Source organism: Astatotilapia calliptera, chromosome 19 (genome assembly GCF_964374335.1).
Source record: "Astatotilapia calliptera chromosome 19, fAstCal68.1, whole genome shotgun sequence".
Lineage (NCBI taxonomy): Eukaryota > Metazoa > Chordata > Actinopteri > Cichliformes > Cichlidae > Astatotilapia > Astatotilapia calliptera.
In genome coordinates, this window is record NC_137440.1 from 21,981,123 (window position 1) to 22,003,910 (window position 22,788).

A 22,788-nucleotide genomic window follows, 5' to 3' on the forward strand; every position below is an offset into this window, starting at 1 on the left:
ATACAAAGCAAACACACAAGCAGTCTGTGTAAAGCTGAGAAAACTGCATTTTACAGTACAACCTGTTATTTTTATTTTGGTGTTGTACAAAAGTAAAAATTGCACTAATTTCTTCTATGCATGTTAAGTGACAATTGAATTACTTTGCTACTGTTTGCATTGACATAAAACCTTTCAGTTTTGCTCCTTAATACAAAAGCTGGACTTGGTTGCAGAATATTTGGTTGAATTTTTAAAAATTCAAAGCAATGCAGGTTGTTTTTTTTAGAATGAGAGGGCAGCACTTATCTCCCAAGCAGCATTTCTCCCGAGAATCTATAGAGTATTCTAAGTATTAATCCTTTAAAGGATACTAAACATTTACGTTTACGCTCTGGACAGTCCTGTCTAGAGCGTAAATGTATGTAATGTGAACTTTAAACGGCTAAGTTGTGAACATGGGGCTTTATTCATTCACATTTTCAAGGAAAATTAACAAGACCCTCAGAAAATGTATGTTTTAGCTTTGTGACCCTCTTGCTTACAACTCTTAAAATATTGAATATTATTTGCTTAAAGATCTCCACAATATCAGTGGTCAGTCAGGAACATTTCTCACGAATACTTGATTGGCTGCTGTGGCCCAAATGTGGCTCACAATGTCTGTGTGTGTTGACATAAGGAGAAAAAAAACTCTCTGCTTGGCAAATGTACATTTCGTGGTGAGAAGATTGCTGATTAAATTTGTGAGCATTTCCAGTCATTAATGGACAGATAGGAAATGTGATGGTGTTCCAGCCAACTTCTTAATGTGAGCCGCATACTCATCTGGGCTAAATGCACTTAAAATCCTCCATGCAGCGATGATTTTGGAGTGTCACTTTGTGTGCACATTGAGATCCTATGATGGTTTTAACATGCAAAAAAAATCTTCCCAAAATGCTTTCACTTTGGAGAAGAAGATTCTTTGATTATCAAGATATAAGGTAGGGAATCCTTTGAGTTTCATGGCTATTACTGAACATATGTAATTGTTGCAGTGACTGAATTTAAGTACTTCTGCATTTGTTCATGCATCCTGACACGCTGTTTTTTTTTTTTGTTTTTTCGCTCCAGAGTGTCATCAATCGAGAATGACTCACGGTATAAGCGTACCTGGGGTACTGGAGGAACTGAAGGTGAAAATGATGCAGATGGCTCAAAAGTGGTCTCAAAGCAGCCTTCAGGCGTCCGCAATGGCCAGGCTGCCCAGGTTAATGCTGCGGGACCATCAGGCCCATACATCCAGAGGTACTGTCCTGGTTATTTTATATTGCTAAAAGTCTTGAACTTTTTGGTGTTGCCAAAACTATTGCAGTCAATTTAACAGAACATATGTATACTTTGCATATGTATAACAGAATAACCAATGATGCACGTGAAGATGAAATGGAGGAGAATTTGGAGGCGGTCGGCAGCATCATTGGCAACTTGAAAAGCCTTGCTGTGGACATGGGAAGTGAGATAGACAAGCAGAACAAACAGATTGACCGCATCAACGACAAGGTAAAAACGGCTTAAAATCACATGAACCTCTAGTAAATGTGAAAAGGGGTCCAAGTAAATTTACTTTACTGATCCATAAAACACTTAGTTGCTGTTTTTTTTTATTTGTTTGTTTGTTTTCTACACTCCCCCCTAAATAATTTGAATTGTATGTAGTTGATGCTCATGTCTGCGTCGACTCATTGCTTCATATGATGGGCTGTTACCCCCTCATGTATATCAGATTTTTGTAAAAACATTCACAAACATGCATATGTTCTTACAGAGGAAGAGAATGGAAACTTACTCATAAAAATTTACAACTGATAATAAATTGCTACTTGGGGAAGGAAAAACAGCTGTATAACTGCCCCTTTCCACCTGTCTGTGTCTTTAGGCGGACATGAACAAGCTGCGCATTGATGAAGCAAACCAGAGGGCCAACAAGCTCATCAAATAGATGAGAAATCCCGCTTCTGCTAGTTTCATCAACCTTGAGCCTCTCTCGCCACACACACACACACACACACACACACACACACACACACACTGTATATTTGTGCGCATCTGCAAACATACTTTGCAAGTAAAAAGAAATTCTCTCATGAAGAAGTTTTGCCAGTAGTGTGCCTGCCCTTATCGCACTAAGTTGTACGTAGAGTGAAGACAACTTCTTGGACTGTCCACCACTATTCACACCCTTTTACACACATGCCTAGTCATGCTGGACCGTGAGAAACAGTGTGAGATACTTCAGTAAGTGGCTGACTGCCTATCACTGCTGTTTGATACCAAACTACATGCATGTAACCTTCACAGGGAGGGAAGTGGCACATTTGCTGCTTTCCGTTTTGTTGTTTTGTTTTTTGTTTCTCATCTAAGTCAAGAATGAGCTGTTTTGTTGATGTGACCGTTAACTCATCAAAACTGATGAGCTGTTGTCTCCATAAAGCCTCATGTAGTTTAAAAGGAAACATCAACTCTGGTCTGAAATGAATCTTACTCAAATCCTTATACATACTCCTTATCATTGTGTAATTAGGTTTATTGTATCATGTGTAATGCTTTGATATTATTTGCTTATTTAATTACTCATGAAGCAGAAATGACTTGCGAATAAAGTTCTCTTTAACACTTTGTTCCCATGCCATTTATGCCTGTTCATATAAAAGGGCTATTTAAAAAAATAAAAATAAAAATAAAAATCTAATGTTGTACCTGAATGAAAGAATTTTGATGTTGTTACTACTTAAAATTTCTGATAGATGGGGAGTTAAGGTCATTGTAATTACTTGCTACAAAGAGATGACCTGTGGTTAGAAACATTGTATAGCAATCACTCGTTCTTCTTATGAGAAGGAAGGTCTGCAAGGATCATGAGGTCTGTTTATCATTACCTGCCCTGAAGCAATTAGTTTACTTCACAATAACACTGAACTTGGGATATGTAACAGTAGGTGAACTGCTCTCTTCTATGTTCACCGTTTCTTCACTTTGATCACAGTGTTGATGTAAATACTGTTTAACAGGATGACTAGAGGCAATTAATCTAATTTCTTAACTTTGTTTCCTCTTAATGGTTAATGGAGATTAGTAGCTTACAAGAGGAGACATAACAACCTGTGCAGGGCAATTTGATAATTGTGGAACTGTTCAGTTCTGAACCACAGATGAGCATTGTTTAACCTGTTGTGAGGTCTCTTTATGTGCTAGGTTCAGGCCAGTTGGTTACTAAAATCTTGGCATTTTAAAAACAATAACCTATAATAAAAAGTGGTGAAATCTGTAGGAACCCAATCAATCTTATACACGATGTACGGTTGTGTTGTAACAGCCGCTGCATCGTAAAATGCTCCTCTTACATGTGTAAATAGTTTTTACAGCACAGCTATGGTACAATATCATCTGACGATTGAAAGGAGAATTTAAATTTGTGTTGTCGAAGCTGTAGCCAGGCTGAGAAATCGTCGCTGGCAGCAAAAATGCAAAAAGTATACATGTAAGTGAAAGTTGTTAAAGGGGTAAACACAGGCACAATAAGTCCTGGTGGGTTGTATTAAGGCTCGCTGAGGAAAATTGGCCATTGATAAAGGGATACAATGTGCCCAAAGTATCTCTCGTATGAATCTTCTTATTTGTTTTGAAGAAAAATGCTAATTTGCATGCTGTGCTGCAGGCATATACCTACTCAGTTTGTAAGGATTGAAATGAACTGTTTTCAGGGCTTTGTATTGCTATAAGTGATCATCCTCAGCCTGTTACGTATGAGCTCGGATCTAATTAGTCTATTCTAAAGCTGCCTTGCTGTCTGGAAGCTGTTTATTCATTGTTTCACCCACAGCCACTGGAATGTAAATACAACAGTTTTGTGTATTTTAAATATGTTCATATGGAGCTCATCTTATCTGAAATTAGCTCGGTGAGCGGATGACTGCTCAAAGTGAAAATGCCTTCTGTTTCACGCTTGCCACTGTTGAATTGTTTATACTCAATAAATCTCTTCTGAAATTCAATTGAATGCACTTTTTTTTTTTTTTTTTTTGATGTAGTGACAATAATTAAAGACTGCATTTGTTTAAAAAAAACAAAAACAAGCTTGTATATTATCATAATTTTAATTTAACTTTATTTCAAAATGTTTTGGTTTTTTTTTTTTTGTTTTTTTGTTTTTTTGTAGGGTCAACATTTTTGGATATTTTACATACCTGGAAAGTACAAAATGCAATTTTTAAAAACCACTAAACTGAAAAGGCAGGTAGGGAAGGTGTGAAGGAATAACTGTGGATGAAGGTGACAAAGTCGAAGTGTCAATCTGTAGATATATTGACCAACAGAAAGCATAGTGAATCTGTGGGATGAAAGTCTCAAAACATTTTGAGGTGCTAAAAAATTTGAGTAGCATGGTCACGATGTTCTGCTGGCACACGGCGCACAAAAGCTTCTGTAGTTTGTGTTCATACAGCCACAAGAAGATCATGGCTTTAACAATTGCTTTAATCTGTAGACAGAGATGCTACCATGTTTACTAGAAAACACTTGAGCTGAACATTTATCCTCCTAGATTTGACTTCCATCGCTTCAGTGAGGTCACTTGAGTTGGATCATAATTCGGGGACAAGGCAAAACGGCAGTGAGACTGACAGTCCCCATCCTGGCATCAAAGTATAAATGCAGATCCATGTACTGTACATACTTTTAATTGAAATACTGATTTCTGTAATGGCTTTATTGTTGGAAATTCCCATATGAACTTATTTCCACTCCTTACATTCATATTAAAAACACATTCCTTCAGCTCCGTACGGCTACTGTACGATCCTTGGTTGGGGAGCATGCCTGGTCCTGTTGTGTGGTGTGGAAAAGCAGGAAAGGCTCATGCAACCCTTTGCTTTTCTAGACTTTGGCTAGTTCTATAAAACTTCAAATAATGATGCAGGCTCTTGTAAACTGCTTTCGTGAATAACAGCACCTGGTTTAAATTCTAGTTCATCCTGATGCTAACATTTTGTCGTCTTTTAGCATTTCTATTTGTGTAATGAATAAAGTCCAACTTGCAAGACTAGAGGGGTGTTTCATAAAGCAAGGACTGCTGGTTGAAGGTGCTGCTTTTTTTTTTTAATAAATCAAGAGAGGCGTACATGGGCATGAACACATAATGGGGGTTCTGGGGCAAATGCAGTACATGTAAAAAGCCCCTAACCTCCCATCATGTTGTGCTGCTGCATGGTCTTATTTTCATAGTTGTTTTGCACCTCTGTGTAGTCATTTACCCCCTGTACTTTGTCTTTGATCGTGACCCATTTGTCAGATTAAATACTTGGCTTGTGCTTTTTTGTCTTCTTGACCCATATTTTTATTTAGCCTTATTTGGGTCAGCATGTTTCTGTAATTAAAAAGTACAAACCTGAAGGCATTTATCCAGTATCATGTTTTCACAAACCAAGTAGTAAAATTCAAAGATGGAGAAGTTCTGATTTAAAAAAAAAAAACATTTGCTTTTTATATTTCGTTACAACAAAACTTGAACTGCACTTGAAGTTTTAGCTTGAACTGCACAAAGAAAAACTACTCTCATGGGAAGCCGTGAAGTCATAATTACAGGTAAAGCCCTGCAAATGAACAGTTCAGTGTTGCAGATTTGATCCCTATTTTGTGAGTCTGAGCTCATCACTGACCTACAACTCCATAACAAAAGCTGTCTTTTGTACATGGCAGTGTTTGTGCTTATTTCTGCTTTTTTTTTGTGCATTTTAAAAGGGTAATTAAGATGATCTGTGACTGTAAATGCTATTGATTCTTGATGCATGTAAACCTGAATAACTACTGCTTTTCTGAGCCACCTTTATGAAGCACCCCTCAGATATTCCAACACTTTTTACGTGTGTCCCTACAAGCCAAATTTGAAGACAAACAAGGTAGGTCAAGTTGGTCTTGTTTGAAGTTTTAAGAATATGACAATAGCACCATATCAAACTAATGTATAGCATACTTCATGCATCTGCATATATATATGTATATACGGTATATGTTGATGGATAGCTCTGAAATTTAAGTTTACACAAGTGTTAAATATATTTCAAGCTGACAGACTGCCACAGTTCAATTGAGAATAAACCTGAATGGGTCCTTATTCAAAACTGACACATTGTGGTGTCACATGACCGCTCGTGCAATGTTGGTAAGCAATTTCAAATCAAGTCAATCATTCACAGTGCATAGAGCATTTAGTTTGCATAACTGCAGATATACTTGGAGAGTGTGTGTGTATATACTGTACAGCACTATGCTGAGGTTTTCTCATCCCCAAATCTTACATGCCATTTACAAAGCTCTTTAAAAAAAAAAAAGAAAAAAAAAAGGATTATTAAACTCTGGTTCTTTACGTAGCATTTAGTGCTCCAAATTCAAACAGCACAGTATTACAGTTCACAACCATTTGATAAGGCAGGTTATTAAAAGTACTTTTCAGTACTCTTGAGTCATCTTCATTACAGGCCTTCATGTTATACATGGCTATATCAAAGCATGCCTTAGTGAAACAAAAAAAAAAGACAAAAAAACTTCAGCTAAATTATCAAAATGAAAAGTTTTACAAACATTCTTTGGTTGTGTGTGAAGAGGAGCATTCCTGTGCTTTAATTTAATGCTTTGAATTTGGCTTTTCCTAAAAAGAACAAACAAAAACGGTGGACCATTGTAGACATACACTGGCTTAAATACAGGCAAAAGAGTGATGACTTTAACTACAATATTTATGGTAATTCTCACAAAATAATATAGAAAATCTAGTGACAAAAAGCATACTTTGATTGATTGTACACATAATACTTTCTCTTCCCAGGTTGCCTAGACAACCCCCTCCTCCTGATGGCCTTCCTGTCTCTTTCACTTCTTCTTGGCAAAGCGGCTAAACTTCTTCTCCTTGTCTTTCTTGGCAGAGCTGGGCTCAGGGAGTGCAGCTGAGGAGGAGGGAGGGGGCAGGCTCTGGGCTTTGGCCCCCGAGGGCCCCGATGCCTCCTCTGCTGCCAGGGGCTGAACGGCCTTTTCCATGGCCTGGCTCCAACGCTGGAGCTCTTCCTGAAATTAAACACACGCACACATCGCAGCAGCTTAGAAAGGCAAGTCCACCTCCAGAGGGGCAGTGAGTGTTTTGGTCTCCCAGTCTATTAGCATAAACAAGCAGAGGTGGCCACGCTTTTAACAATGAAACTTGAAATGCTGGTGAGGTTAAACTGGGGTAATGTAGATAAAGACAAACTCACTGTCAGCATTCTTATTCTGTGAGGCTTAATGATTCCCGTAGGGTAAATTTCTCACTAGCTGATAGTGATTCAGAAAGAAACACGAATAACCTTATTTATGTCACATTCTACAACCTTGCCAAATTACTTAGACATGGACAGCAATGCTAAACGGAAACAGTTCGGAAAATTAAATGCAAATGCGTAACTGCTATCTGTAGCATTGCAACCTGTGATTACTGCTTTACATAGGGTCAGCCATTATATAAGATGCCTTTTGACCAGAATAATTCAAGTCCAGGAGAAAGTCCGATGTAATTCAACTCACCTCGTCTTTACACTGGAACAAAAATTCGCTGCCATCTCCAAGCCTGTAAAAGGTTAAAATTATATAAATATTAGAAGCACTTATGTTTTACATTAAAATCGCCAGAATGAAATCATGTTAACATCCAGACATTTCCCTGAAATTGGCAAATAAGTGAAAAACTCTTTTACTGCGTGCCAAGTTTTGCCTGTCTGAGTATTTCTTAACAACCACTAGATGTTTGAGTGGAAGTCATGTTATTAAAGCAAATGCATGCTCTTTATTGCACATATGGTGCAATGAACCATGGTGTCAGATATTGCCATTTTGTCAAAGGCGCTGGCAAAATTAAGATTATGCACCAGTTGTCCAACTTGCACCTGGTTTAGCCAGTAATGATAAATAATTATTTATGGATGCTTGTAAAGGTCACACTGGGTGACCTTGATGTTTTCTAGCTCTAGAGTTGATGCGAGGGGGGATATTTTAATTCACACCATGATCTTTTACCAAACCTTAGCAATTACTTTTTAGTTGCTAACCTAACCCAGAAGCAAAAATAAAACAGTGGATTAAATCAACTGCTGCCTCATGGATGTCAAACTCCAAAGCCACCTCTTGATCCTTATAACACATGCTCTTCAATACTAGACTATTATTTCTCAACATCTAACAATGCCAGAGATTAATGTTGTAAAGGGGCCCATATGTCCCCAAGGCATCAGTGCTGAAGGCCACCTCGTGTGTATACAGAGAGCAGCAGTATTTGACGCCCTGAGACAAAAACATTCGTATTCAGAATTTGTTAATATCAGTGCAGTGTTTCCTGCCAACGACTACCACACCACCCTAAAGCAGAATATATTAAATCCCATGTTTTACAGTTGCCAAGGTGCTTTTTTTCAGGCTTCTTTGATTCAAATAGGACTCAATCTTAAATTGATCTGCCTAGTTTATCCCTCTGAGGACTCTTCTATGTGAACCATGTTTGTGCATCAATGCTGTAGTGTGAAGCAGATTTGTAGTTTTGTTTGTTTTTTTCTGGAAGTTTTCTTGGTCTCCCATACTTTTTAATGTCTTCCACAGTTTGCCTTAACTATGATTTTCTTTTTTAATGGCTCTTTGGGTTTTGTAAATTGCAAGCTGAAAGCACATTGATATATTAGCTGCTTTGTAGACACCAGCAGTCTTTAGTTTCAGAACTTCAGTCAGCTGCTTAGGACAACCCATGGCTGTTGAGTGATACCAAAACTTTAAAAGTCAGAATTTAACAAACTCTGACAATTCCTTATGACAATTAATATCTAACCAGTTAGGATCTAAGACCATTTTATCAAAGAGCTGAGCAGTGCTTATATTCATTTGTAATTTGCATATAAATCTGTCTTGGCTGCCTGTTTTTTCCTTCATGAAAAATCAAGAGGCTGTGGTTGATTTTTAAAAACCAGAGAACCACACCAAGGTAAAAACTTGCTAAAGTAAACCTTCAGTGGTACAATCCATTCTGAGCAGAGAATTTAATCTATTCAACTAAATTCAACGTGTATTGATTAAGACTTGTATGCGTGAGGAATGTGAGTTTGCATTTAGCTTCTATCTCTTATCAGTTTAAAGGGAGCTTTGGGAAATGTTTTTTTTTCTTTTGCTCCCTTTGCAAATGTTAAATGGTAATACCAACATCCATATAACACTGTTAAATATAACACTGCAGTCAGAAAGCGGTGAGTTTAGAAACAGCTTACCTCTGTCCAAAGGTAAAGGAAAAAAATCCACTTTTCCGTATCTCTAAATCTGTTTGAATAACTCCCCATTTGAATAATGGTTACTAAGCTGAAGAGGTTTTGGTGACAAAGGGCTATTTCTCAGCTGTAAATAGGACCGGGGGCTGAGGGGTGTATTCCCGATGTCTCTACTAACTTCCAGTAAATGTAATGAAAATTCAGTCGGATGAATTTTTATAGCACCTTTTGCTTCTCAAAATAAAGAACCCTGGAGAATACAAGTACAAACCACCTTTTCTTGTTGCTCTTAATAAGTCAATTTAATAAGGTCTTATATCGTATATTTACCTTTCCGAATAACATGACTCAGGTAAACCTATGATGTAATTCTTACCGTAGTTTGGCGACATGCTTCTTTTTCTTGTAGTTGGTGAGGATCTCCCAGTTGGCGTTGGTGAGGGGCAGGGGATCCTCGCCATGATACGTCGTTCCGTGGCCAAAGCTTTTGGCATCCTTATAGACTGAGAGCTGACCGGGCTTTAGCACACAGTACAAGTTGTTCCATGACCTGACAGCGAAGAAGAGGCAGGAGCAGGAAAAAGAAGGACTTTAACATCATTTCAGGTTAATTTCTGGCAAGAACACGAAATGAATTTCATTTAATCCCCATTAAAGAGCAGCTACCTCACCAATCCATCGAGACTTTATTTTGTGAACATTCATTTTAAATAAGCACTTATTGCAAAACAGTGGGTTGTTCTATCTTTAAATAGGAGTAATAATATTTTCTTGTAATGAAGCCCTGCAAGATCCCTGACAAAAAGCACTTTTATTGTAGGGCTACTTTTGGCGGCTTGTCTATTGAAAAATTGATTTAAAGCAGAACTGATCCATACTTTGAGTTAAAGTATAGATCTCCCTTTGCTGTTTTAACAAGTTTCAAACTTACTCGAGTTGGTTTTAATCCATCACAAGGAACACAAATTGTGCTGAATGGTCGGTTTTTTTAACGCTTTTTAGGTGTGGTGTGATTTCGAAAGCACTGTGGTCAGTAAAATAAGGAAAAGTCTCGATGTTCACCGTGACAGATGAACAAACATAAGCAAGTAATAATAGGCTCATAGATTTTCCCAACATAAAGAAAGGAAACAATGCCTGGAATAGTCAAAGGCCATATTAGAGACAAACACAGTGCTGTGGTCCATTTGTTATCTACCTATTTGAAGCTTTTTTTCCTGAGCCCTCTACATCATGTTTGCGGCTCAACATGCCCTCCTGCAGCACAGGCTGGCCTCTGAGGGGGTCCGAGGGCATGGTGGCTGCTTTCTCTGGTTCCTTTGGGGTCACCACCGAGACAGAGGGCTCCAGCTCCAGGGAGGCACTCTCTCTCATTTCTGACTCTAAGGGCACCGTCGAGTCACCGGCCATCCCCTCCTGCAGACCCGAACTAGGCTCCGCTTCACCAGACTAAAGCAAAAATAAATAAATGAGTTCATGAGAAAGTGAACTTGTCTCCTTGGAGAAGAGATGAGAGCTGAGTCAGTATGCTGAAACAGAGTTGACAACATTATAAATACAGAAAGCTTGTGCTGATTGAGTGCAGTACTAACCAGAGTCTGTTCCTCAGCAGTATAGAGCTGTGAAGATTCTTCCACAAAGCCCGTGTCTTCTCTCCTAAAGGAAACAGGGCAGCATGAGAGGCCTTTTAAGAACAGCAGGTGTGGAAGTGTGTATGTGAAAGAAAGAGAGATCAAATGCGACTCATTGAAAGTCTGCAAAACATTGCATTTGGCTGCTAATACTTTTTTGCTCTGCACAATTTAGGGTATTAATATAAATACTTTCATTTTTAACAGACTAATTTCCTTTAACAGATGCTCACTGCAGTTTTTTGTATTTCTCTCTGGGGCTTAACAACAGAAGGATTGACTTAAAATTACACTGCCTTTATCACCAGACTTACACTTTGATGACACTGCTACCAATTAATACTATGCCCTCATGCATATAGAGTACGAACATGAAAGCCAGTGTGTTGTATGTTTACCTGCTTTCTTTATCTGAGCGTTGCCCATCTTTAATGAACTGCTCCACCTCCTGCTGCTGTTTTCGCAGCTCCAACAACTCCAACTGCAACACAGTGGCGAACAAGGATCAGTAACCTGGCTAGCTACAGGGTAAATGAAACACGTGAAGTAATCAAATTACTGTAAATCACGTGTAAGATTTTTGCATACCGTAGTGAGGCGTTCCAGTGCGGAAAAGCGTTCCTCCCAGGTGGCGGTGGATTTCTCGAAGGCCTCGTGCCTCTTGAGGAGCTTCTCAACCTCGTCCACGTTTTGACCCAGGTCTTTGCTGGTCACGTAGGGCTCTTGAGCGATCAGCCACGCCTCCGCCACAGAAGCGTCTCGCGCAAACTGACAGACCTCCAGCACTAGACGCAATGAAGCCACGTCATCATGAGAAGTTTAAGATATAAAAGTCTTTCTTTTAGATGTGTTCATATTATGCGGCGATCCCTCACTTGTAAGGTGAATGTTATGACTGGGGGGTGCATTATGTGACAAATTGGGGCATTGTTGGAAGTAAGCAACTATTTTTGTATCCTTGTTGTTAATGGAGGCTTCTGATGAACAAAAGCCTGGGAGCTACTTTCTGAGCTGGGATTTATATGCATGAGCTTTCACATATTTTAACCATATGGCCTTTGGGATATAAGTAAAGATTTTTTGTTTTTTCAAAGAGATAATGTATGTAAAGGGTTAGGGTATATTTTCTGGGTTGAAGTATAAGATAAGTGTAATATTACTCACAGAGCCGGAGCCAGTCCCATCTGTCATCCCACTTGAACATCATCTCCTTTCTTTTTTCCATCAGCTGCACCAGTTTCTCTTTGATCTGACACAAGTAGTATGGTCTCAGTTACATATCAGTATTATTAAACAACTCAGCCCCAAGACTGCCCATTATCCTCTAAGAATTAGTATTGTGGAGTAATTAACCAAATATTAAATTCAGGCCGGGGTCAATTGCTCATTTAAATTCTTTTAGCTTTTCCATTTCTAATTAGTGTTTGCTCTATAGTCTCCCTGATGAATGTAAGATGAGTGGAATTTTTTATTTCACGGCAAGCCAATTGGTTCCATTGAGCCAGACAAGAACAATCACTCCCAGAAAAGTAATTAAATCTAATGAAAGCAGCAATTTGAAGCCCAGCTGAGGATGAAAAGGAGCTGTCTTTGCTGTTGAAGGCTCACCTCAGCAGAGTCTCGGTGCTTGCGTGTCAGCAGGGCTTTGCCGAGGTCGACGCAGTCAGTGAATTTGGCTCCCCTGGCTTCAATCTCCGAGCGGATCCCCTGGTGGTACTTCTGCAGGAGCTCAACGGATGAGACGTCCCTAAAGCAGAGAAATGATGGATGTTAAGTGATAACAGGTAATGCATGAAGTTTACCTACCTCTGTTGGTAACAACTGGAACTGCATTGTTGCAGTCGGCTCTGGCAGACTTCCAGTGTTCTCTATTCTAGAATATTATAGTCATGCTGAATATCTTTAGGAAGATGAATTGTGTCACATAAATAGGACAGAGCTATTATCTCTTGTGAACAAAGTGCCATTTATGAAAAATTAAAGCTTTTCTTCTAAAATCAGACAATAAAATATATCTTGCCGCATATCTGAATATTCCTCATTAAGATGATTCATCTAGAAGCGAATTAATGTGCAACACAAACAAATCCATTTGGAGCAAATGAGTAAACAAAGTAAATGTAAAATGCAAATGTAAATAGTAGCAGAAATTGTTTTACAAATATATTAAGTGAAAGACATACTTCATAATCATTAACTAAATAGATATGTTATTACTTAGTTGAAGTTGTTCTGTTCTTTTAACTAAAAAGGAAATACATGTGCAGAGATAAACCCCAGGAAAAAAAGCTCCACTTCTTTCCCTCCACCTCCTAAAAACAAATATTGGCACAGTTTTTGGTCTTCAGCTACCACAATCAGATTTTATCTCTTGTATACTTTATTTTCTTCTTCTACAACAAACATGCTACGGCAAGGGGGGGCCAGGACGCCAGGTCGGGGGGAGATATCATCTCCTCCGAAATATCCGGAGACAGGCTCCGGGATTGGATATCAAGTCGAGTGTGAGAGGAACTGAAAGATCCAGCACAGCTAACCGAAGGCCAGACGGTCCTCATCTGACATATTTGATCACCTGGGCTTCTCCTGGGTCTCTATCTGCTGGATGATGCTCTCCATCCAGGCCATCAGGTCTCGCACCATGGTAAAGAAGCGGAACTTCTCTGCTGTGTCCACCAGCTCCGCCCTGCGTCCGTCGCTGGCATCCAGCAGACCCTTCCAGGCTTCCACCACCTCCCTCTCTGTAGTCTGAATATCATCTGCCTTTTCCCCTGCGTACTGGGCATGAAGCCTTGAAGCGGTTTCCTGGAACTGCTGAACCTGGAGTGAAGGAGAGGGACAAGTCAAAACATGGCTTTAGGGGTTTTTGTTTCCCTGATGTGAAGAGAATCATGTCAGAGAAAAATATTCTTTGCATTTCTTTTTAATTTATTATTATTTTATTTATGTAAAACTAGGAGGTTGAATGACTAGGGAACACTTATTTTTACATTGCTTCTTCTCTGAAATTAAAATTTTTTTATATATGAATATTTGCACAGTACGTTGAGGGTAATGCTGTGACTTTTAACGTGGTCAGTATTATAAGCAGTTTTTATTGAATTTTGAGAGGCTGTGACATTAGTTGCTACAGTGTGGTGTTAACGGGTTAGCAAACAGATGCCTATTTACACATCTGACAGACGCGCAGCAGCATTTGCATTCATTTGAAGTTGTGTTTGGAAATCTGGAGAATCCAGGCAAAATATCCACTGCTTTTAGCTCTGTTTTTATCCTCCACCAACTCCCGGGGGGGGAGTACAGACCTTTTTAAGCCAAATCCTCCACTGTATTTACCAGTTTTTGTAACTTTGGATACTGTTTCCAAAGTTAGTGCTACTGAACCAAATAGAGGCCAAACTAAAACAGAAAGGCTTTCCTTATAAAATAAAATAATGTTTCTTTTATCTCCTCACTGTCTTGTTTATAAAAGAGCAGTTGCTGATGTCCTGCAGCCAGCATGAAACCTTTTAAAATCACAGCACGTCAATTTAAGGACATTACATGAATGATGTTTATGAATGCTGGGAGCCCCTTAGCTGTCTTCAAACCCAAATTATGCAAAGGTGCAAAAGATTTCAATGGCGTCAAAAGGGATACTGCTGAATGAGGCCGTAGTTCTGAGACACCTTTCACGTTACATAGATCGGTCTAACGTGCATAAATATTTTTATTCCTAGACCTTTAATTGTTATAGTCTCCTTCTTTGCAATAAGTTGTGGGCAGGGATGGCAAATTTAAGAATTACTATTTGCACAGCTTTTTCATTGATTCTCACCTTTTGAGAAAACTCCTCGCAGTTACCCAAACATTACAGCACTCTCTTCCCCCCTCTAGATATGAATCATCAAAGTTACCTTCTGGCCACTGCCTAGTGCGTTCCCACTGAGTAAAAGGCCCCTTTGTGTGTATTACCTGTTTGCCTAGAGTGGTGATGTCTCTCTCAAACGCGGCGTGCATTCTGTGGAAAGACTCTGCTTTGCTGAAGTCCTCACCCACATCTTCAGGCAGCTCTTTCTGCTTGTCGTGGATCTGAGCCACCAACTCCTTTCCATCATCAAAGTACCTTAAAGAAAACAGATCGATGTCTATCTCTTCAGCTCTGTGTTTATCATCCTACTTAAATATCAGATGTAGTCATCACGTTAGGTTTAATTCTTTGTGACGCTGTTATCGCATGCATATGTTTTCTGTTTTGATGCCTTTAGTCATGCCACAGTTTAATACTGCCTAAATCAATCTATATTCACTTATTTGGGCATGTGACATTACAGGATTAGACACAAAAGCTTCTGTTTATGTCCATTCAGATTACTGGACATCTTTCAGCCTGTGGAGCGGTTTGTCAATACTGTTTTTCTTACTTGAGCAGTTCATAAGATGCTGTCAGGAGCTGGGCGCGAGTGTCGATGAGCTCCAGCAGATCAGCCCAGCTCTCATTGATGCCGTCCTTCCACTCCGCCAAGGTTGCCGCCTCACTGTGCCCGCCTTCGATCAGCTCGTCTATCGTCTGGTTGACCATGTCCACTCGCTCCTGACCCAGCATTCCCGTCTCCCGCGCAAAGTCTCTGAATTTATCCCTCAGAAGCTGAAGGAAAAAGATTGTTTTGTTTTAAAAAAAATCCCAAACAACACAGAATTTATATGTGATTAAGTGATTGACTTCACTTCACCTAAAATCACTGAAAATGAAGTCAGTAAGAAGTAAGAATGAACAAAAACTTTGAAGCTGTGGCAAAAAAAACCCCAGCATGATCAAATATATTGCACAGCTTAATAAATTCAATCTTTAACTTGATCTTCAGATTTAAATAGAAATTCTCAAACCATTTCACACAAGGCAAGTGAAAGACGTTTTAAATCGCTGTGAACACGTCCTTATGTTTGGACTGAAATAGGTTAAAAAAAGGTTAGCACTTAAGCAGAAAAGTTGGGGAAGACCACATGGAAGTGCGCTGCACTAATCTATCCCAGTGAGTGTAAAAACGTCCATCTGTGTCACTTGGATGAAAATCTTTCCCATTTTGTGGCCAGCCTGTCTCCCAGTTTCTCTCCCTCTATGTGCTATAATTCTTTGTATATAAAATACCGTGACGTGATCCAGGTCCTGGCCCATCTCCTGGGAGGATGCCACCACGTCCCTCTCTGAGATCCACTGCTCCAGGTCCTCCACCTCTCGGCTCAGTAGGAAGTGATTGAATGTGAGGTCCAGTTTCTTCCTGCGGTCCTCTGCCAACTCCTTCAGGCCCGCATACTGCTTATCTACCTGGCTCTGTCGCCTGATGATCTCTTCACTGCACAAAAGGTAAAGGGAGAGAGCAGAAGAAAATGAGATCTAGGGAAATTAGAAAAAATAGCTCACAGAGATTGAATTTAGGTTTACTCTAGATGAGGCATATGATTAAAATACCAATTTTGCATGGTTGTCATTCTTATCACACTAAACCACAACTGACTGGGACAACATGAGTGAATTAGCATCCTGACTAAGAGTTCAAATGATTTTCTTCAGTGTGTACAAACCCATCAGGGTGCTCCTCTCCAAACATCTTTTGGGCACGGTCAGCCAGCTTCTGAATGGAGTCAGCATAATCATCTACCGCCTGCTTAAGGATCACCTGGCGTTTCAGCATCAGCATGGCGCTTTGTTCATCCTAGAGAGAGAAGGAAAAGAAGAGTATGTTATAGTACTCCAGATGAACTCTCAGTGCAGGCTGCCACTTATAAAAAGTATGCCACCTTAATTAAAGGAAACTCAAACCATGTAATTATGTTAATGGATGCAGAACTGCTTGTCTTTTTTAGCATAATATGGCTTGTTTTAATTTAGATCATTAGATCAGATTTGTATATATCTGTGGTCTTCCTCTTAGCCTCACCTTGGCTTTCTCATCAGCGATCATGTAGAGCTCCTGCTCCCCTATCCAGGCTTCAGCCTCATCAGCGTCATTGTAGTACTGCTGGGCCAAGTTGGAGCCATTCAGCCGCTCTCGGCGCTTCACCATCTCATCCTGCAGCCGGGCCCATGCCTCCTCTAGTTCCTTCAGCTGGTCCGTGATACGTTCTGCCTCTGGTTTGCCCTCTGCGCTGGCGGCGATGGCCATTCTCCTTCCTCGCTCTAGTACTTCATCTACACGGGGCTGGTGGCCTTCGATCTCCTTCTGCAAAGTCTGAGGGACAAAAAGGAGATTGTGGACCTCAACAGGGCTTTTTGATATACAGAAACAAAGACTTGATATATTGTGCAGCCGACAAACATATATTCAGAAATATTCATCTGAAAATTAATTTATTACATATTATGCACCAAGTATACTGTAAAAACAAAGCAGATGGAGCTGAAACAATTAGTTACTTACTTAATTATGCCGAGATCTATGGAAATGATTACAACTATTGAGATAATTTTCAAGTTGCTGAGAGTACTTGTTGCTTTTCTTTTATCTTTGACCACTGGTAGTATAACATGACTAATTTTACCATCTTGCTTTGGGGCATTTTCCCTATTTTCTGACATGTTATGGAAGCTGTGATTTATAGACTAATTAAGAAAGTAAATTAATCAATGAAATGAATCAGTGTTACAATTTTTTAGCTAACCACAAGTTATTATGCAGCTATAAATCTCTACCTGGTTCTTCTTCAACAGCATTTGCACAGTTTGAAGATTGTGGCCATGTTCTTGTGACATTGCCAGGGGCATCCTCTCCTCAATCCAGAGCTGAGAGAGAGAAAAAAATAAAGGAAAAGTAGGTTATGATAAGAGGACAGAACGCAGCTGAAATTTGTGAAGAGATTTATAAATCTATGATGTATTTGTTTAAAAAACATCCATGACCAAGTGACTTCTATTGAATGTTTAACCCTTGACCAAATGTCTTAAACAGTCAAAATCCTTTTTTAAGCTCTCTTCAGCTGACTAGAGTGGATTAAGGCAGTGCAACCCATGAGGGATTAAACTGTTCTTTACACAAATTCACCTTAAGAGGAAGTTTCACTGTGAGAGCTAGTAGTTTTGCTAGTTCATACTTTAGGTTTGCAAATTTTAGCAAAGAAATAAACCTTAAAGTTTACGTTATGATAAGGTTTCAGCTTTGTGCGAACACAAATGTAACTCTAGCACTTAACGGCTTTTATTCTCAACTTCTGCTATCGGTCATTTTGTCAGAGTAGTGACTTTGAACACTTTGCTGTGAAAATGGATCCATGCTTACGAGCTCATCAGCCAAGTCTCTGTAGAACTGATGGACAGCTTTGGCGGCTTCAAGCTTGCCCTTGCGCTGGGCCAGTGGGGTGAGGAGCTGCTGGAAGTCTCTCTGCAGGGCCTGCTGCTCAGCCTCCAGTTCCGGCTGGTCCTCCCTGCCTCCGCCGTGCTTCCTGACAGCCTCCTGGAGTTCCTCCAGCTCCCGAGCTTGGTCACGGACCTGGTTCTCCATCATCTGGCATAGGAAAAAAACATGAAGATGAATAACCTTTCAAGCTACTAATCAGGATGTAGCAGACGGTAAAAGTTAGTCATGCCATTTATGTATGAAACTGAGCTCAGACACAGTTTTTAATTCATGTAAATTTTCTAATATAAATTCATAGTACAGATCGCGCTTATGTTTACAATTTAGTATTTAGTGTAGCTTGTGTTCCAGTTTTTCTTTCAGACAAATGCAAAGCTTTTTGGAGTTTGTTGTGTTTAGATGCAAATAGTAAACACAAAGATGATCACACAAAATAAATCCTAAAGCTATAAAGCCTTCATTCCCAGTTATTTAATTCTGTTTAGTGGGGTGCTCGTGTGAAGAGGAACTGCAAAGAAAAGGCAGCATACAAATCTAAAGTGTGCAGAGCATGGTGCATTAAGAGACAAACCTGATGGTTTTTGAGCAGGATGTTGGCTTTAGTCAGGTCTTTAACATCCTCCTCTCCACTCTGTAACTGCTGTTGTAGCTCACCCAGCCACTTCTTCATGTCAGCCAGGCTCTGGTCGAAAAGCTCAGAGCGGTTGGCATCGAATAGCAGCCGTGCCTTCTCCTGGGTGGTGGACTCCAATTTGTCCCACAGCTCATGAAGTTTGGCCAGCTCCTCCGTCACAATTGGCTCAAACTCTGGTTTGAACTCCATCAGCTCCTGACCTTCCTGTACTTGCAAAAAACAAAGACGAATGTTTCTGTGAAGGAAAAACACTGTATGACTTTTTTTTTTAAATAAGATACATAAATTATCTAAAGCAAGTGGAACACTTAGTACATGAGTATATTAGTACCTGTGTACATTTCAGATTTTTATATGTTGACATTCAAAGAGAGTGAAATCTGCACACTCTGAGTGTCCTTCTTTTATCCTTCATACTTCTTTTCCTTTGCTTTAACTTACATCCTTTTTATTCCAATTAAAGTTATTTGTTGCACACTAGCTCCTAATAGCACATCACCCTGCGCTTCACTGAACATATTCAATTAGCTTGTGACAGATAACATTTCTGAATGTTTAAATTTTGCAATCACAAAGTGATTTTTGTTGCTATTTTCAGTGAACCGACCCTATATACTATATGCAAAATCCATCCATCCACTGGATAATATCTTCAGCATGTCCTGGCTATACACTCAGTAGGACATGCCAAAAACACCTCACTTAGGAGGCATTTTGATTCATTTCCTCTGTGTGAATCACCACCTTATCGTGGTGGAGGGGGGTTGTAGGCCCTAGGAGCTATGTTGTTGGGGCCGATCTGACCGTGGTAGTATCTCCAATGGCAAATTTGTCCTGGTTCAGGTGGCAGATGAAGAGCCATTCAGAGAGGTCATTCTGGACACATGCTCAGGGTAGTAGTGAGCTTCTGGTGACTGTCCCTTAACCCATGGCGCCTAGCCAAGCTTAGTCCAAATTATGTACCTGGGTTCACCCTCCTGTGGGCCCACCACCCACAGGGGAAATGTGGGGGTTCAGTCCATTGTGATTTGAGCAGCAGTCAGTCATCCTCATCTTCTAAAACTGTACATGTAATATAAGTAATATGTGATGCTAAATAAATAAAACCTAATTTCTAATCTGTGATAGGCATCTTACCACTTACATTACTTATTTATTGGAATAGCCATGACATTCACTGACTAAAGGGAGCCTTAATTAGTTGTTGTAAAATGCAATTATAAAGAGATTGAGCAGCTCTTAAGCGGAAATCATAATAGTTCAGTAATGAGTAGCGTTTAACTTTTACTGACCTGATCTACTTTGTTGAGCCAGTCCTTGTTGGAGGCCAGCTCGGCCATGAAGGCTTGATGTTTCTGCCACTTGGTGTGCAGGTTCCTGGCCTCATCGTATGATGTGTCTTGCGCTGTCAGCATCTTTTCATTGATCCATACTGTCAACTGAAGCAAGAGTAAGAACATCTAAGATCCATGCAAAAATGCCCACTATACTCTGGAAAGTCATCTAAACATTAACTATTGACGTTTATGCAGAAGCAACTTTACACAAGCAGGATTTACTTCATTATCTTTACAAAACACAGCATTTACCAATTAGTAAAATGGGACCTCAATTCTAAACATTAGGACAGGCAAAAGCACAGCGTTAGAATAAGCACAGCAGGATGTGCTTGGCAAATTAACTCAAATAATCACGAGATAAAAAGAGGAAAACACTGTGATGTCAAGTGCAAGTGAAGGAATAATTAAGCTAATAATTAATGTGCTAATTGATGTTTCCCAATGGCCAAATAAACTGTAAACTGACAGTGAACTTACATCTTGTGTGTTTTGCAGGAAGTGCTGCAGGTCACGGTTATCTCTGAGCTTCTCAGACACCTCCTCAGCTCTTCGTTTATTCTTGTCATGCCTGAAGTAAAAAAACACACAAAAAAAAACAAGAAAATGCATTAAACATACAGTATTTTTTTTCTCTAAGAAATCCCTCTGTGACACACTTCAAACAAGATGTAACTCACGTATCTACATGAGCTCCTCCTCCACCAAAAAAAACGGCTTCTCTGCTACACTGTGAAGAATACCTCTGACTTAACGATCAATATCCATTACTGCAGGTGCCCATCTACCAAGCTGAATTATGGGAGTTAATGGGAGTCGCTCCCATGCCCTCTATACACCGTCTTGTTGATGTCTTTTAATTGCTGATCTGAACAGATTAGATCAGTACCTGTGGTTATATTTTGAAAATAGGAAAATCCTTCACATTATAATCCTGCTAAAATCCTGAATTTCACATTAGATTTTTGCTTAAGTATCCATTGCTTTTCTGTACTTGTATGACTTTTCAGACTGAACTACATTCATTTAACATTCATAGTCACTAATTACTCTACAGATTAGGATTTTTAAATCATCATCAACTCCTTGATCCCTTCTAGAATTGCTGAAATCACGTGAAGCTCAAATACTATTATATCAAAACCGTATTTCTCCAATGCGCTGCCCTTCTGTCAACACTTCACTTGAATGAATGCTGACCAAAAACCATGCTGACTGACCTTTGCTGGATCGAGCCCATTTTCTCCTGAACTTTCCCAGAGTACAGGTTATTGTTGTCCACCAGTCGCTGTCCGCCCTGCAGCGCTCCGTCAATTTTGTCCTCGTTGGCCTCCATGGTGCTCACAAAGTCTTCATGCTTCTTCAAAGCCTTCTCTGCCCCGGCCAACGTGTCAGGTTTGTCTATGTGGGCTAGAGTGTACTCCTGCAATAAATCCGAAATAATTGTATTGGGAAAAAATAACCAGAAAAATGCACGACCTTAAGAAAGGCCGTGTGTCAGCACTGGGCGTTTGAACTGACCGTGTCCCATTCTTTCATATCACAAACTTTTAAATACTTGTAGGATCACTAACCCTTCATTAGCAACTCATCCCATGTGGTAACTGATGACTGTTCCACTTAAACACAACATTAAGACAAGCCATATTATTTATGCATTACCTGGTTGTTGAGGATCGCCTCTACTGCTTTGCCATCTCTCAAAAACTGCTGGAAGCCCAAAGCCTGGTCCAAAAAGTTCTTGCGGCTGTCCCACATTTTCTGGAGTTCATACCAACCACGGTCCATGCCCTTTAGCCTCTGGTCGAGCTGTTGGTATTGAGGATCGTCCTCCTGACCCTGGGTAACCTGAGCGCCAGTGTCCCTCACACGGTGAAAGTCCTCTTCGTGGTTGTTTATGTCTTCACGCACAGCATCGTGAAGGCTCAGCTGCTCCTCAGCCTCTGGCAGCGTGGCGGGCATCTCCTCTGATGCAACAGCTTTCTGGGTCTTGAAAAGCCAGGACTGGAAGTCATCCATGTCTTGAAGGAAGGTCTGCAACTTGCTGACCTCACCCAAAGAGTCCTCTCTGTCTTTCAGGGTGTTTTTGAGCATGTCCCAGGCAGCGTCCAGCTTTCCTCTGCGGGCCAAAATGTCTGCTGCATTCTCCGGGTGGTCCTGGGCCAACTGGTCAGCTTCTTTCCGCAAGAAATTGAGCTTGTCGTCGATGGCGGCTAAATCTCTCTCTATACCGAAAAGTTTCCGCTGGATGGTCATAACAGCTGCCAGGTCATTGCCCAAGTCCTGCGTGGACTCAATCACCCGTGTCTTGTCTCTGATCCAGGCCTCTGTCTCGTCACACTCCAGGCCGTAGTTGTGCAGACTAAGAGCAGAATCTACTTTCTTTTTCTTCTCCTCTACCATCGCCTTGAAAGCCTCCCATCTAGGAAACAATATTTTATATAACAGAGGTTAATACTCCGTGGGTCACTGTTGTTATTAAAGTATCTTTGATAATGTTTAGTTATGGATGTGTGATTTCTTAAAATAAGGAAAGCTCATTTGTCTGTAGACAAATTTCTGCAT

At 40.0% G+C, this 22,788-nt stretch overlaps 2 protein-coding genes across 4 annotated transcripts in view; one reads left to right on the top strand and one right to left on the bottom strand.

Annotated features, from left to right (window-relative positions):
- Nucleotides 1–4,016, top strand: part of snap23.1 (synaptosome associated protein 23.1) — a 13,471-nt gene extending 9,455 nt beyond the window's left edge. For all 3 annotated transcript variants that reach the window (XM_026152159.2, XM_026152158.2, XM_080294004.1), the window contains 3 exons: nt 1,096–1,269; nt 1,380–1,524; nt 1,901–4,016. In XM_026152159.2, coding sequence (XP_026007944.1) covers nt 1,096–1,269; nt 1,380–1,524; nt 1,901–1,963 — 382 coding nt within the window. In that variant the 3' untranslated portion in view covers nt 1,964–4,016. The remainder of the gene's footprint in view (nt 1–1,095; nt 1,270–1,379; nt 1,525–1,900) is intronic.
- A 1,916-nt stretch (nt 4,017–5,932) lies between these two features.
- The window catches only part of sptb (spectrin, beta, erythrocytic), a 40,394-nt gene continuing 23,538 nt past the window's right edge, over nt 5,933–22,788 (bottom strand). Inside the window, exons 16-37 of the mRNA XM_026151320.2 lie at nt 21,886–22,645; nt 21,444–21,646; nt 20,704–20,794; nt 20,179–20,325; nt 18,824–19,090; nt 18,175–18,399; nt 17,592–17,681; nt 16,840–17,130; nt 16,484–16,614; nt 16,050–16,254; nt 15,325–15,548; nt 14,876–15,026; nt 13,497–13,741; nt 12,530–12,668; nt 12,086–12,170; nt 11,510–11,706; nt 11,320–11,402; nt 10,883–10,946; nt 10,489–10,739; nt 9,667–9,840; nt 7,573–7,615; nt 5,933–7,080 (exon numbers count right to left, since the gene is read on the bottom strand). Of these exons, the coding sequence (XP_026007105.1) occupies nt 6,889–7,080; nt 7,573–7,615; nt 9,667–9,840; nt 10,489–10,739; nt 10,883–10,946; nt 11,320–11,402; nt 11,510–11,706; nt 12,086–12,170; nt 12,530–12,668; nt 13,497–13,741; nt 14,876–15,026; nt 15,325–15,548; nt 16,050–16,254; nt 16,484–16,614; nt 16,840–17,130; nt 17,592–17,681; nt 18,175–18,399; nt 18,824–19,090; nt 20,179–20,325; nt 20,704–20,794; nt 21,444–21,646; nt 21,886–22,645 (4,258 nt within the window). The 3' untranslated portion in view covers nt 5,933–6,888. The remainder of the gene's footprint in view (nt 7,081–7,572; nt 7,616–9,666; nt 9,841–10,488; nt 10,740–10,882; nt 10,947–11,319; nt 11,403–11,509; nt 11,707–12,085; nt 12,171–12,529; nt 12,669–13,496; nt 13,742–14,875; nt 15,027–15,324; nt 15,549–16,049; nt 16,255–16,483; nt 16,615–16,839; nt 17,131–17,591; nt 17,682–18,174; nt 18,400–18,823; nt 19,091–20,178; nt 20,326–20,703; nt 20,795–21,443; nt 21,647–21,885; nt 22,646–22,788) is intronic.